Source organism: Trichogramma pretiosum, unplaced genomic scaffold (genome assembly GCF_000599845.2).
Source record: "Trichogramma pretiosum strain Unisexual culture from Peru unplaced genomic scaffold, Tpre_2.0 scaffold5, whole genome shotgun sequence".
NCBI classification, from domain to species: domain Eukaryota; kingdom Metazoa; phylum Arthropoda; class Insecta; order Hymenoptera; family Trichogrammatidae; genus Trichogramma; species Trichogramma pretiosum.
The window spans coordinates 418,191-434,008 of record NW_019641672.1 but is presented as its reverse complement, the minus strand read 5'-3'; the positions used below and the strand labels follow the sequence as shown (position 1 = coordinate 434,008).

The window sequence follows — 15,818 nt, the reverse complement described above, 5'->3', positions numbered from 1 at the left end:
AATACGATATATGCACGTGTGCAATTAAGTTTAACGAATCGAATGCAGCACTCGTTAGAATCAGTCATTCACACTCTTGGCGCGCGCGCGCGACTTTTACGCTGTCTTTCGAAGAATATACTTTGTCTTTCTCTTCTGCTCCGTGTGAGAGAATCGACTCGTGTATATCATGCCAGCGCGATGCTATATGTGCATACGGCATGTGTACGCGTTAGGTAAGGACACTTTCGCAACGCGCTTCGTTCTCCGATGCAATTGCATTTGCTCGCGGTGGCGTTGGCGACGCCGAAGGAAGCAGCGGCGGAACAGCTCTTCCATTATACGATGATGGAACTATTCTATACGGCAGACGACATAAGACTTTGCCGTTTCTTTCTCTCTATCTGCAATAATTACCACCGAATTTTTCCTTTTTTCACTTATTTAGGTGCGTCGATTTTTATTACGTTGGCGTATATTATTAGGAAAAATAAATGGAGGTTCGGTGAAAATTTCATTTTTAGATACTAATCTAATAAAATCGAATGAACGTTTATTGATAATGAGTGAAAAGAAGTATAAAAATTTCCATGACTAAGACGAGAGCTCTACAGGCTCGCGCTCTCCTCGCAACGGCTATCGAGATTTAAGGCTAAATGATTTTCATTCGAGGCAATAAAAGCGTATACCACCCATCTATACGGTACGATACATACATCGTATTAGCGATTGATCCACTTTCTACGTATGATGCAGGCCCGCGTTTAACACTTCCTTCATTAACATTTTTTTTCTTATAGTACAAAGTTGTAAAATTGGATACGGCAGGCGGAAAAAATTGTTCAGATCGGATAATAATCAATGGAACTTTTCGCAACTGGTTCCTCTAGCGAGATCGTCAACGTCGATGCTCGTGATACGGAAGTTGACCTCGTTGAAATTCATATTGGCGTTGTAGATCTTTTGCAGGCGATTCGACATCATGTAGACTCGTTGCTTCGTTGCGTCCCTCTTTCCGTTCTTCAATTTATTGATGACTTTCATGCCGCTGACGAATTGCAGACGCTCGCGATCGACCAATGCAATGTCCTGCGCGACAGATTGAAAATAAAACAAATTTATAAATATAATCTGGATCGGGCACTTGCAATCATCGAATTGTAAAACTTATCTAGACTTACAAAGAATTTGGCTTCCATGGGCGCGTTGGCGTGCCAGCAACCGATGCCCGTTTGCCCGGTCAAACCATAAAACAGAATTCCATCGTCGCTGAAAGCCATGGCCGAGGCTTGGCTGGGCAGTACGTTGAAGCCTCGATAATACTTGATCGTGTCGCCGTATCGGCTTCTCAGCAGGACCTGGGTGTGGGCCGCGTACATGGACCTCGAGGCCAAGGGTCGGAAGGCCAGTATTCTCTCCTTGCCCGGGAGCCTGGGTCCGAGCGCCATGCCGAGCACGCCATCGGGCAGGTCGAATCGCTCGTCGGCGATCTCGAAGTTGGAGAGGCTCTGCTCGGGCCCGAAAACGTCGGCCTCGAGACGATGGAAGCCGAACTGTGGATCCAAGACGACCATACCGAATCCCTGCACGTCGGCCATGTAGACCGTGACGTTGTCCAGGCTGCGGCCGAAGGTCTCGACGATCGGCGTCACGAGGAGACCCTCGCCGTTCTTGGCGTACGACACGTTAAGCGGGATCTCCATTTTCGAGATCAATTTGTCCGTGATCAGATCGAAGACGAGTAGCTTGGCGGGGCACATTATCTGCCTGCCGATCTTGCCGGTGTCGAGTACCCACAAGCGATGGAACCGGTCGATCTGCGCGATTGAAGTGAAAAATTATCCTCGTACCGATCGAAGCATATCAAAGTTTTTGCTTGATTTCAAATGGAAAAGCAGAAAATATTTTTGAGAAAATTTGAAACTTAAAACTTTGTCTTGCATCATAGTCGTGAACATTACATAAAGTGTATCTGCGTTCTTGGACTGGTGTTAAAAAAAAAGTATTCAAAATTGACCATAATTACGACTGATCTGATATTTTTGTTTAAAGTTTTTCCCCGAAGCTCAATTCAAGTATTTTTAAAATAACTCATGAGTAGTTTGGCATAATTTTCAAATTTTCATGACACGTTTTCTTGTATCTAAGAGCTTGAATAATAACGATAAGCAATGCGGTCATTATGGTGATGTGCTCATTCACTCACTGCCACTCTGTAGGTGCTGATAATTCCGTTGCAGCCGCTGCCTCTGTCGTACCAGGTCCAGTCGGGATAAGGCTTGAGCAGATAACCTCCGTCTCCGCGCACATTGCTCACGGTGTGAACGCTCGCTGGTACACCTGGTTGTCGGATAACCGTCACGAACGTCTTGGCAATGTAATCGGCTGTGTATCAAAAGCGTATTACAAAAAACACATCGAAGTAGTTGAATCACACTAGTCAATGATGTAAATAAGATTTTAGAATAAAAATGATCAAAGTTCGCGATCTATGCTCTCTATTTACGTTTGCATCTATACGTCTCGATAGTAGTAAAGCCGGTTTCGATCGTTAAAAAAACTATCATCAATTATCGTCAATTAATAATCTTTTTTTACCGATTACCATTTTCTTATTCACTATAAATTTTTCCTTCGTGGAGTGGTATTATAAATTTTCGTCACGAAGATTAAGTATATAATTTTCGAAAATTACAAAAAAAAGAAAATTTTTATTTACATGGATTCCAATAGTCGACATCGATCGGAGTCATGTTTCTCGGATCGTACAATCCATTCTTGACGTAAAAATCTTTTTGTTCCTTGGACTGCCACTCGTAATCTAAATATTTCCACTCGTAGATCGTGCGGAGCTTGTCCTGTTTAGCCGGCTGGGCCTGCGCCGAGCTGATTAGCAGCAGCAATAAAGCGATTCGGTACATGGCGAGCGCGCCTATAGATGCTCGTCGTGGAGTCGCTGTACTTGACCAAGGATGTATCTTTGCGGAAAAATATTCTCTCCTCCGTGTTGCTACTGCTTCCTTCTTCTTTTCGCGAGCAACAAAGAGAAACTAAAACGGAGAGCAGTCCGGCGAATATCTCGCAAGAATAGCTGGGTGGAAAGCACACGCGCACACGATCTTCTCCGGTCAAACGGCTTATCAACTGGCTGTAAAGTATTACTTCACATGTACGTTGCTCCTCGAATGATGCGATAAGCGCGTCTGACTGTCACGGGATAAAGTATTTATACTTTCGCGCGCGCTCGTATGCGGGTGTTGATCTTATTACTATTTTTTTTTATTCAAAGTTCGTAAGAGTCGCAAATTAGACGATAAGTTGTGCGAAGAAAAAAACCCGAGTTCACGCTCAGCCAATCTTTCGCGAACGCGATACGAGACTGAATAGTCACTCATATATCGTCCAAATTTTATATTCTTCAATAGTATATGTATTCGCTTACTTACATTATATTGTAGTACAAGTTCTTGTTCTGTGATGAATTACAAACTTGAGTAGGCTTTACGTCATTTATTATGCTTTACATATTATAGTGTTTCCCAGTGGCCAGTTATAAATGATATTTGATTGTTCAAGGCTCTTAGTTGATTGAGCTCACGATCTCGCTTGACCGCTATTGACTCTCTTCACATGTTTCGCTTGTATATGCAAATTCACGTCCGATATCCGACTGAATTAAAATTAACGCTTATGTTGAATACGCAAAAAACATCTACGATCGTGGAATTGGGTTTTTATTTTTTTTCCTTCTCAATACTTGTAGGAATATTTAGCAATTGAAACCCCAGACAATTTTCCCGATTGAGCATTTTAGCTATTTAATTAAAAGTTTAAATGAATTAAACATCTACTGCCACAAAAAATTTTACTTTGAATAAAATCTTTTTCATCATTACTAAGTACAGGTAAATAGTTTCAATATTTTTCTATTTCATATAGTGTGGAAAGATAAAAATAGAGAAAAATTAATTTAAAACTATAACCAAATTGGTAAAAAGTTTATACGGAGATTTTTCAATTTCAATGATGAATTATTATGGGAACGCGAAAATGTGTGCCTAATTATTTATATTTTTGTCGACCATTAAAAATTACTGCCAGTTAATTAGAATGATGATTATAGTCCTTGCTTCTGAATAATCCTAAACTAGCAATAAATAATAAAAAACCAATTTGTCAATACATTGTCAAAGAACTTCCTCATAAAAGAATTATAGCTCTTACTTTTATTTATAAATGGTAATAAAAAACTTATTTTTGCTGTTAAAATTACTACTCATATATTCCAAAAACCAGCTCTTAAACTGTGTCAAGTTCTACAATTTGATTTTCAAAAAAAACCACGCACATCTTTTAATAACAATTATTTCTCATTTTTGTGAAGGCTCGTTTTAAGGCATATTATGTTTAGACCTAATTCTCTAATGCAATTTTATGTACATGATTTTCGATCGAAATTTTTTCTTTATTCGTATGATGGATGCAGGGAAAATTCCTAAAAATTCTACTTTTTGAATCTTAAAATTTAAATTACATTTCTAAAAAAAATTGTATTGTTTATATACATTGAATACTACATTCATTTATTGTAAAATTCTTGTTTCTCCGGAATTTCTTACGAAAGCTCCCAACAACTAAGCGATGTTAGCGAGAGAGGCGTGGCGCTTATTATATTTATATACTTATAATCTATCTTTTTTAATTACATGATTGCTAAAGTTATGAGCAACATTCCTAAAAATGAAAAGAAAACGATATTTCGTTTTCACTGTATAACTTCTAAAATATCAAATCCCTACATTTTTTATTTCGTTTTAAAACTTAATTGATCCTTTTTTACAATCACTGTACAAAATCTACTTCAACTCTGCGAGAGAAAAAAATAGAAAAAACGAAAAAGTTGAAAATAACACAACAGGATCTATTACACAGTCGTCACTACTAGTCCATTGACTGATTTTCCTGGAGGCCAGCGGTGGCGTACGTGAAAAAGACTTATATACGATTGAATAAACGAAGGATGCTTTGACACGAAAAAAAGCTCTAACTCCTCTGTTACAATTTTCTGGCACCAGGCAAGCAGACCTTTTTTCGCTTGCTCAGTCATTTTTTGCTATTTTCCACTGTTTTTGTTTTTTTTTCGGCGTTTTTCTACGTTTTTCAATAAAGATCGAAGTAGATCCAAAAATATATTTTGTTCTTTTGAGAATTCTTTTTCTGTATACATCACTCGTGTGAGTAAGCCAAATTTAGACCTGGAACTGAGAATGCTTACGTATAATATAGCTGTAAATAAGTGCGTACAGCCAGTCAACGGTGGAGGGGGAAATATCGACAAGGATTTATCACAATTGTGCGGTCGACTCGGTAGCGCGTTCAGTCGCTGGTTAAGAGCTAAATTTCTTGGTAAGCAAGTGCTTACAAATAATAAAGTAGTATGGGTCGAGTATTTATTATTGAGATACGGTGTTAACTACTCGAAGCACATAACCTCGAATAGTTTCCTGTACTTAGTGAAAATTCACATTTAGTGCAAAAAATTAAGCGAGTAATGGAAAGCAGAAAGGATACAGTTAGGTATAAATTTTTTGGGCAAGTCGTGCATTATTTTAAAGAAATCGCCTCATTAAACGTGTTTATTCTTCAGGATAAAGGACGAGTTGAACGATATTGGGCTAGATGCAGGTGACGACTATAAGTTCGATGTAGTGGATTTTCTCGAGGTCAAAAACGTTAAAACATTCTCGTTTTATAAATCATCGGTGAGTTCAATAATTTAGATTCTGTTCTAGTTTCTCACTACCAAAAACTGTTACACAATTTTAATTTTAGGCAAATCACACAAATGAGAATATTGCGTTACAAGAAATGTTTGATGAAAAAATATTTGTAGATTTTGAGTGCAAATATGTCAAACCTGAATTACGGTCTCTTTCAACAAAAATCTGCAAATTTGAGTATGAAAGTTACCTACCTGATGTAAAAATAGAAAACAAAATTCAGACCAGTTACTTTGAAAGAAGTCTAATCATTTTGATACGGAAGAATTTTGATTATTATAATAACTGTCAATTTCAAATAAATCCTCGATTGAATTTTAAAGAATATAAGAAAGTTAAAATAGTTAGAAAAGCTTCTCAAACTAAATTATCTAATGAGTACAAAATGCGTAGCATAACGGATAAAGAAAAAGCAAACTTAAAAACACATGTCAATACGACCCACAAGAGCATCAGACGACATGAATGTGCCATTTGTCACAAATCATTTGGCCGCAAAAATCGCCTCAATATTCACATAAAAGTAATACATGATCGTAACAAATCTTTTGAATGTAAGATTTGTCATGAATCATTTGGAGAAAATGGTAATCTCAAAAAACATATAAGAACAGTACATGATCGAATTAAACCCTTCGAATGTGAAATTTGTCATGAATCATTTGGAGAAAAGGGTAATCTCAAAAGACACATAAGAACAGTACATTATCGTAGTAAACCATTCGAGTGTAATATTTGTCGCAAATCATTTGGAGAAAAAGGTACTCTCAAACGTCACGTGAACCAAGTACATGGTCATAGCAAACCCTTTGAATGTGACATTTGTCACAAATCATTTGGATATAAAAATCACCTCAAAACTCACATAAATGCAGTACATAATCGTAGCAAACCATTTGAGTGTAATATTTGTCGCAAATCATTTAGAGATAAAAGTTACCTCAAGAAACACATAAGTACTGTACATATGCGTAGCAAATCTTTTGATTGTGAAATTTGTCACAAATCATTTGGACAAAAAAGTAATCTCAATACACACACAAATAAAGTACATACCATATACCTATTGATGGTCTAGTATGCAAAAATCAACATTAGAAAAAATGTATTCTTTTGCCTTTCCCATTTGTTTCATCGATTCAGCATTTATTTGCATGCAAATAAAAAATTACTCTTATCCATTCCTATAGGTTTTTTCATGCTCAAATATTTTATTCACTTATGTATAAATTTAAATATAAATAAAATATGAAGAAAATGAGAAGTGGAAAAAAATTGTTTACTCTTATTTATTTAAATTCTGAAAAAAAAATTAAAGAATGGTTGACATTTGAAGAGTTAAAGAAGATGAAAACCCTAACAAAAAACTCAAATGTTTACTGATTCGTTAATTTTTGCCGTATTATTCATATTGTCATTTCTAGCTTTTGCATAACTAGAACTTTAAAAAACATTTATTATCTAGGTATTTTCATGTAATTTGTCAAAAAATGCAATGGCCTTGGACCAAAAAAAAAATTATATACAATAATATTATTAATAATAAGTAAGGATTACAATAGTATACTTAAAAAAGTTTTTAAAAATTGTAAAATGTTTTGAGTTACTGTATAAAAAGTATAAAACACATTAACAAAACTGTACAATGAATGTACAAAATTGAGCATCAATATCGATCACATTGAAAATATGTCGAAAGTTTAAGCACTCGCGAATTTGGATACACAATTATTTTATCGTCCATGATCGACACGAGAGCTGTACGAGACAGGTCGAACTATTCTGCGAGTCGGTCTGGCGGCAGCTAAGGCGGCGCTATCGCGGTACCACGGGAAGTAAGAAGATGAAGGACTCAGTCTCTGTCCGTAATTGTGGTGCTGATCGTTGTCAAAACTCGAGTCGTCCTCGAAGCTGAAACGATGTCGGGGAAAGTAGCCAACCCACCAATCGTCGTTGTCATCGTCGTTAACGTCGTCGTTGTTGTCGTTGAAAAACTTGCCGCGGTACCGAAACGACCTTCATTTAGACACCTTGGTCGGGTATCGGCTTATGGAATCGAGGGTCGTCACGTCGCACTGTGTGCCTCGCACGAGCTCGTCCACGAAGCCTGCCTGGATGCGGAAATTCGTCTCGTTCGGATGCAGACTTCCGCTCATGTAGCGCTGAAACGAGGCGGTCGACACCCATAACTCTTGTCGGCCGTTTTTTCCGTTCACCACCTGCGAGATCAAAAGCGTCGCTTTAGGTAATAGAAAATATTGAAAAATCGATTTTATCCTCCGGCTAACCTTAACACCCGAGGCGAACTGCAAGGTCTCCTCGTTGACGACGAGCTTCTCGATGTTATTGCCACCGAATTCGGGATAGTGTTTGCTGTTCCAACAGGCAATGGCGAGATCGCTCATGAGGCCGAAGAACATGACGCCGTTGCGATCCATGGCCTCGGCTGCGGACTGGCTGGATCTCTCCATGGCGAAGGGCTGGAAGGAGCGAGGCGACGCCTCGCTGTTGTTGCGGAACAGGCTGTAGTTCCTCAAGACGGAGGTCGGCACCCAGGACTCGACGACGCTGGCCAGCGAGTGGAAGTAAAGGATGCGCTCGCCGTTGGGCTTCTGCGGGCCCAGCGCCATGCCCAGAATGCCGTCCATCAGGTCGAAGTTCTCGTCCCTGATTTCAAAGGTGCCGTGCGGCGGATACGGATAGAAGAGATTGTTGACGATCTTCCAGGATCGCTGCTCGCGATGGTCGTAGACGATCAGGGCGAAGCCCGTGACGTCGGCCAGGTAGACGTAGGTCTCGACGCACTGCTTGGCCGGGTCGACGCGCCTGACGTCGACCGCCGGGGTCACCAGCAGCGAGTCCTCCTCGTACTGCGAGCTCGGCACGCGGTAGCGGCTCAGCAGCCGATTGCTGCGCAGCGAGAACGAGAGCAGCTGCGGCGGGCAGACCTGCTCCTCGCCGACTTTGCCCGTGTCGAGCACCCAGACACGCTCGCACTCGTCGACCTGCACTCGGTAGACGCTCGTCAGGGCGTCGCAGCTGCCCAGCTTGTTCCACTGCCAGTTGGGGTAGGGGGCGATCAGAGGATTGCCCTCCTTGGACAGGCCGTCCGTGACGTAGCCGACGGTCACGGGGATGCCGATCTCAAGCCGAGGCATCGTCACGAAGACTCGCGGCTCGTCCGGCCCGTAGTGCACGTCCACGTCTATGGGAATGGCCGCGCCGGGCTTGAACCGTCCCGTGCGCAGAGCCGACTCGCGCACGGCCTCGCTCTCGAAGGCGAAGTCCAGCGATTTCCACGAGTAGACGATCTTGAGCTTTTCCGGGGCTTTGGGAAAGCTCGCCGCCGACGCGACTGTGACCGCGACGATCAGAACTAGGCAAACGCGATCACCGAAAGATAGCATCGTGACTCGCGCGTTCCTTCGGCCGGATGATTCGCGACCAAGGTATGGGATGATGACTGCGGTCGTAGCAGCAGCGCAGCGAGGCCGAGAATCCTTGCTCTTGACAACTTCGTTCCGCTGGCGTGGCGATGAGAAATGCAGCCGAGCCGAGTCAGGTCGAGTGCGATGTATATAAATACTCTACCGCTCCGGCAACGCGGACAGCAGATAATAGCTGCTACTGCTGAGCGGAGTGCAATTTTTTTGTTAGCGCAAACGAAACGATATAGCCTCTTTTTCACGCTCTTTTGCCCGCTGACTTGGATTCTCTTCTGTATCTGAAAACACATATAACATACAATAATTCGCTGCGGCGCAAGTTTTATGCATATAAATAATAATGAGAGTGAAGGAAACTATTTATTATTGCGATCATATGAGAGAGCACGTTAATTACTATGTTTTCACTCGGCAGTATATATGGGTCAAAATAATACTTTTTTACAAAACCGTGCGCACGTATGTCACCGATCTTGACGCGCTTTTGGTATGTTATAGTACATGGTAAAAAGGTCCCAAAAAAAAATTTTTAGACCCCCTCCCCCCTCCTACCCCCCACTTCCGGTATAAACGTCCATTTTCGATCTATATTTTTTCTGAGGACATGAAGCAAGTAAAAAATCTGAAAAAATTCATAAAAATACTTTTCCACAATCCAAACAACCTTGAATTTTTTCAGATTTTTTGAGTGCTTCAGGCCTTCAGATAAAATCATTGAAAATTTCAAAAATCGAGATACGGCGGTATGAGCCGATGTAGTACTCGGAAATTTTTTCAGTTATTTTTCGCATTAAAAAACATAACCTCAATTTTTTTCAGATTTTTTCAGATTACCTAACGCACCTTTTGAAGCCAAAAACCGATTTTTTTGACGAAAATAATTTTTTTAGGACAGTACGGAGCCTCGAAAAATCTGAAAAAAATTTTTTCTTGTTTTTTTCATCAAAATACGTAATCTCAAATTTTTTCAGATTTTTTAATTGAAGGCGATAGCTTCTAGGGCCGAAAAATGCTATTTTTAACAAAAAATGGTTCCTAGAACCCGATGGTTCCGGTGAAAAAATTTGAAAATATTTTTTTTGAATTCCTTGTCAAATTTTAATAAATTTTGACCGTTTCAAAAGTTCGATTGAAGCTTCCTAGCTCATTTTAGAGCAGGACAAAGATTAGTGCAAAATATCTGAAGACGTTTCTGAAGACATTAAGGAATGATAAAACTCGTTTGATGCTCTAAAATGAGCTAGGAAGCTTCAATCGAACTTTTGAAACGGTCAAAATTTATTAAAATTTGACAAGGAATTCAAAAAAAATATTTTCAAATTTTTTCACCGGAACCATCGGGTTCTAGGAACCATTTTTTGTTAAAAATAGCATTTTTCGGCCCTAGAAGCTATCGCCTTCAATTAAAAAATCTGAAAAAATTTGAGATTACGTATTTTGATGAAAAAAACAAGAAAAAATTTTTTTCAGATTTTTCGAGGCTCCGTACTGTCCTAAAAAAATTATTTTCGTCAAAAAAATCGGTTTTTGGCTTCAAAAGGTGCGTTAGGTAATCTGAAAAAATCTGAAAAAAATTGAGGTTATGTTTTTTAATGCGAAAAATAACTGAAAAAATTTCCGAGTACTACATCGGCTCATACCGCCGTATCTCGATTTTTGAAATTTTCAATAATTTTTTCTGAAGGCCTGAAGCACTCAAAAAATCTGAAAAAATTCAAGGTTGTTTGGATTGTGGAAAAGTATTTTTATGAATTTTTTCAGATTTTTTACTTGCTTCATGTCCTCAGAAAAAATATAGATCGAAAATGGACGTTTATACCGGAAGTGGGGGGTAGGAGGGGGGAGGGGGTCTAAAAATTTTTTTTTGGGACCTTTTTACCATGTACTATAACATACCAAAAGCGCGTCAAGATCGGTGACATACGTGCGCACGGTTTTGTAAAAAAGTATTATTTTGACCCATATATAAACGTGTAAAACCCATGCTCGTGACGTTTCATCTTGATGTATCATTATACACGGGAAAATTAGTCGGTCGTTTAGATCGCGGCCCGGGATAAAAATTTGAAATTCTTTGGAAACGATTTGTCACCTCGCGCGTATATGCTACTGGTTTTCTATATGCATATCGCGCGTAGTTCCATAACGCTCAGGCGAATTGACGAAAGGCCTCTCTCGTGTGCATGTACGCGCGAGCCTACCATTATTATGTCACTTCTTTGCGAGTTTCTTTCATCGGCCGGATATTAAGAGCGAGTGAACGTGTATGCGCGAACCTAAATTGCATGCGCGGTGGCGGTGGCTTGTAATAAAAATTTCGGCAGCAAAGGTGACGCTGCTGGTATATACGAGGTGGCGAGTGCATGCGAGAGTTCGTTGTGCAATCTCCAGTGCAGTTAACATTCTTTCTTTTTGTGTACGCGCTGGTGCGGAGAAATTTCCATAGACAAGAAAATCTGTTTTTCAATTTTTTTTTTTTTTCATTTTTTCTTTGTCAATTTGGTGACGTGTATACGCAAGCAAGTACTCACGAGTGCGTGACTCAAAAAATATTTTCCCGATACTTATGATACATATTTAAAAATTAGCGCGCTACACAATGCAACACCGTGGTGAGAATCGCAGTGGAAATCCTTATACTTTGAAACATCAATTATGACTTGCGCAAACGCAATCATCATTTACCGGCTGGCATGAATAAGCCTACTGATTGATTATTCGTTCCAATGACCTGATTGCTTTATTAGCGCGTTCGATGCGTTGTTCGGTATGGATCGTTAGGAAAAACAAACAAATTTCTCAATTTTTTACTTGATTTTACATCTGACTGTCAATGTTCGAGCGGAATCAAATGATTACGCGCGATAAGATTTGAAATTTGCGTTTGCGAATATAATCCAATGATTAAGAAAGCAGACCGGTGGAAAGATTAAAAAAAAGGAAATTTTTCAATGATTCCGAAGAGAAGAAAAAATATATCTATCAGAATGATGGTGAATGCTGTAATCTATATTTTCATAATATATGAAACTTTTCAGTCGCCAAAGTAGGAATCAATAAGATTCGAAACTCATATCGTTCATTTTTCATTGTCGAACGAATGATAAAAAAATCACTTTCACCGTGAAATTTTTAAGTATACAGACAGCTCAAGAACTGCGTCGTCGTGAAGTTCGGCTGCACGCTTGGTCGGATATTATAGCTGCCGTAGAGCTATTGTTTTGAGTCTTTCACTCATTCACCGAGAGATATAGGATTCTCACTGCCGCACGGAGTAGAGAACTTGGCAGAGGCTCGAGAGGAGTGAAATGACGACTATTGCCGTTAATAAATAAATCACACACGTCTGCTCGAAACTTATGAGAACAATACAATTAAAAATCGAACCTTCTTAGCGGCGCTCCGAGCATAAAACGTTTTTGCCTTTTACGATGTATCGACCGTAAATTCTGAAAATCGGCAACGATGTTTCGTCGATGCACACACTCGGCGACGATTCACATGCTGCGTACGTATTATTCTAGAATAGACGCACTTAAAATCGGCTCATCTCGCGTGGGACGTTATTGGCTTTCGAACGACACGGGCACAGACACAAGACGCAGCAACGTAGAGCATGATCGCGAATCGCCGATACTATTAACGCTGCCGACGCTTCTAATCCTCATGGCGGTTCTGATCCGACTGAATTTCCTCGAGCCTGGTTATTATTAATACCTAGACAAGATCGTATAGTCCGCGCGGAATATATAGAACAGTCGTTCGAGTTTTTTTTTTTGCTCTCTGCTTCTGCACAGCTCAAGTCTCCCGTAACGCAGTGGCAGCTGCCGTTGCTGCTGCTATTCGCGGATACCGGCAAAGCGGATACTTTGCACAAGTTTCGAGATATATAAGTTTGTGGAGAACGGAGAGCGTGACCGATCGATCGGAGACGCACGACTGTACCGACAACAAAAGGAAAGAAAAAGAAAAAAGGAAAGAAAGAATCATTAAGTATTAGCTCTTTTATCTACGCGTATAAAGCGTTTATATAGTGCATACGCATAAAAAGACTGAATTGACCAATGCAGGCTCTCTCGAACTTTGACAAATAGGTCCGCAGATTGGTAAACGCCCGAAATGAAGGGGTCTCCCTCGGATAGGAGATTTCATAAAACGTTAAGAACTACGATATAAAATCTAGTTACTTACGGAAATATTTGTGCGGATGATGAGCTGTACCAGACTAAACTAATTATCGATGCTTTATCGCGCGAACCACGTCTTTTTGCCAATACGAAAATGGATGTTTTTTGTGAAAAATGTTGAACGTATTATAGAAACCGCGGAGATAATCTGCCGCACACGACACGATGCCGACTCGTCTGTACGCTTATTTCTGAAGTGACGATGTGTTTTGCACATCGTCATGAAAAGAGAGCGTTAAATTTTTTTCTTTTCTTTTCGACCAATGTTTTATCTCTCGCGTGTTTGCCTTACGAGAGCGTGGAGTGCAATTTTACACTTTGCCACTGTAAGCATGAATAACGTCATTTCACTGGCGAATCTCGTGCAGATGCGTTAATTCGAAATGAGAAATTGATAACGTATTTCATGTTTTTGTTGATAGGAAAAATATTACCAATGCGAAGTTTCAAATTGGATCGCTTAGTATGAGGGATAAATGCATTTTTCACGAGATGTTTGAATGGTAAAAAAGCAATCTTTGTAGTATTAATGATTAATTAATTAATTAATTAATTGATGAATAAAAGTACCAGTTACTGAATATCGACTAGTTTTCCTTGTTTTTTCATCCTCTTAACACACAATTATGTCTCTACAAGTCTGCTGATGAAGCTATGTGCTGATACACAATATACTTACTAATGCTGTCAGAGATTACTTTTCACAAATTTTTTTAGCACATATTTTGTTTATTCGCAAACAATAGGGGCGAATATCGATAGTTGCTTAAATTTTTAAGCACCTCAACACCTTTTCAAGTAATGAACTTGACGGAACATAAGGCACGTGCGGTAAAGAGTTATATGCGGTTAAATAACATATGAGCTTAGGGTTACATTTTTCATGTAGGGAAAAATACAATGAAATATTATCGTGGCACCTAAATTAGTTGTTGAGACTTTAAATTTCCGAAGAAAACACATCTAGTCTAGTCATTCTTAAGTTAGCAAGAAAAGAACGAATTTTATTTCAGCTCCGGAGTAACGTTGACTAAATTTAAATTTTTAATACTTTGTTGGATCATTATGGCAATACAGACAACCCAAGCTGAGCTCGCCGAACTCTCCAGGCAGCTGGATTTTGAAGAAAATCAATTTTATTGGTTAAAAAAATTTCTCAAGTTGATTTTTTTATGTCCGGTGCAGCCAAAAGCTATACAAAAATCCGGAAGAGCCATGATGCACTCGAGTTTCTTTTTTTCAATCATAATAACGGTAAATTTTGAAATAAAGCTTATTTTCACCACTAATAAAATGAAAATAATTTGCAGTTCACCAGAGCTCATAAAGAACTATTTGTGAATGAAATATATCCGCCAATGCTTGCAGAGCTTGCTTTTCAATCCATAATTTTGCTGGGCGCATATTTTGTTTATTTGCAAACAATAGCATCAGAAAAAATCGTAAGAATCAAAATGATCCATGCAAATTTGTCGACATTCTTTTCCCTTCAGCATGTATTATAAAATTACTGCATTTAGCTTTACCGGATATGTGAGATCGTGACGATCGATTGGCTTGGCATCAACGATCCGGAAGAAAAGAATACAATGAAGGTGGTGTGCAAGCGAGGATCTCGTCTGATATTAATACACTTTGGCATCTTGCTACCGTTCTTCATGGGCTATGCACTTGCCCCGGTGGTTTTGCCATACGTCCTTAATCCTTACTTGCCGGAAAACATGACCTTGCAGAGAAGCCTCTGCGTTCATGTTGAGCTGTTTATCGATCAGGAAAAATACTTTTACTACATTCTCAGTTTTTCTATTCACATGCTTATTTTGGTTCTTTTTATCGTCTGTGCCTTAGATTTGGCCTACACGTCTTGCATTACTTACGTTATGGGCAAAATCATATGGATCGGGTTAAGTTTATTATTATTGACCGATTTTGAAATTTTAAAATTACAAGACCCCATCTCAATATTTTGGTTTTTTTTCAATTGCAGATATGTTTTTGAAAAACTTGAAAAAATAAAAAATTTTGATCAAAGCCCAAGTGCGAAGCGAAAAATGGACATATACGTGCACCATACTATTATCGGATTGAATTAACCGACATCAAAAATGCTTGGAGTAAAATATATCACATTGAATATTCCTGAAGTTTTATCTTGAAAGAAAAGTAATAAATTAAAATTTCATTATTCAGTTTTTCTCGCACGTTGAATGACATGTGTAGCCCCAAGTTAATTATTGTTATGATAAGCATCATGATATGCTTGAGTTTATCAGGATCTATGGCAAGTTAAATTTTAATTTAAAAAACTTTTCCATCGCAAGTCCATCGCATTATCTTTTTTTTCATTCTGCAGGCAGTCGTTGAAATTTCTTATGATGCATTGAGTGCTGCTATAATGGCCATTTCTTTTGTAGTATTATTAATTG

At 39.1% G+C, this 15,818-nt stretch overlaps 3 protein-coding genes across 5 annotated transcripts; 1 reads left to right on the top strand and 2 right to left on the bottom strand.

Annotated features, from left to right (window-relative positions):
- Positions 1-446: 446 nt before the first annotated feature.
- Positions 447-3,561, bottom strand: LOC106650411 (major royal jelly protein 3). 2 transcript variants are annotated; one of them, XM_023460490.1, is made up of 5 exons: positions 3,426-3,561; positions 2,699-3,127; positions 2,186-2,364; positions 1,161-1,796; positions 447-1,068 (listed from the first exon to the last, which is right to left on the bottom strand). In XM_023460490.1, exons 2-5 carry the CDS (start codon positions 2,898-2,900, stop codon positions 838-840), a joined length of 1,248 nt encoding a protein of 415 aa, XP_023316258.1. In that variant the 5' UTR covers positions 2,901-3,127; positions 3,426-3,561; the 3' UTR covers positions 447-837. The 2 variants fall into 2 exon arrangements, with proteins under 2 accessions (XP_023316258.1, XP_014223874.1); XM_014368388.2 differs by lacking the exon at positions 3,426-3,561 and having other exon boundaries at positions 2,699-3,335.
- A 1,821-nt stretch (positions 3,562-5,382) lies between these two features.
- On the top strand, positions 5,383-6,612 carry LOC106650446 (zinc finger protein 32-like; the record flags this gene model as incomplete). Its single annotated transcript, XM_014368434.2, has 3 exons — positions 5,383-5,556; positions 5,627-5,741; positions 5,812-6,612. Coding segments are annotated over exons 1-3 (942 nt in total), but the record flags the coding sequence as incomplete, so codon positions are not given.
- Positions 6,613-7,320: 708 nt separating this feature from the next.
- Positions 7,321-13,552, bottom strand: LOC106650315 (protein yellow-like). 2 transcript variants are annotated; one of them, XM_014368244.2, is made up of 3 exons: positions 13,397-13,552; positions 8,048-9,483; positions 7,321-7,978 (listed from the first exon to the last, which is right to left on the bottom strand). In XM_014368244.2, exons 2-3 carry the CDS (start codon positions 9,164-9,166, stop codon positions 7,778-7,780), a joined length of 1,320 nt encoding a protein of 439 aa, XP_014223730.1. In that variant the 5' UTR covers positions 9,167-9,483; positions 13,397-13,552; the 3' UTR covers positions 7,321-7,777. The 2 variants fall into 2 exon arrangements, with proteins under 2 accessions (XP_014223730.1, XP_014223731.1); XM_014368245.1 differs by lacking the exon at positions 13,397-13,552 and adding an exon at positions 12,593-12,871.
- Positions 13,553-15,818: the final 2,266 nt, after the last annotated feature.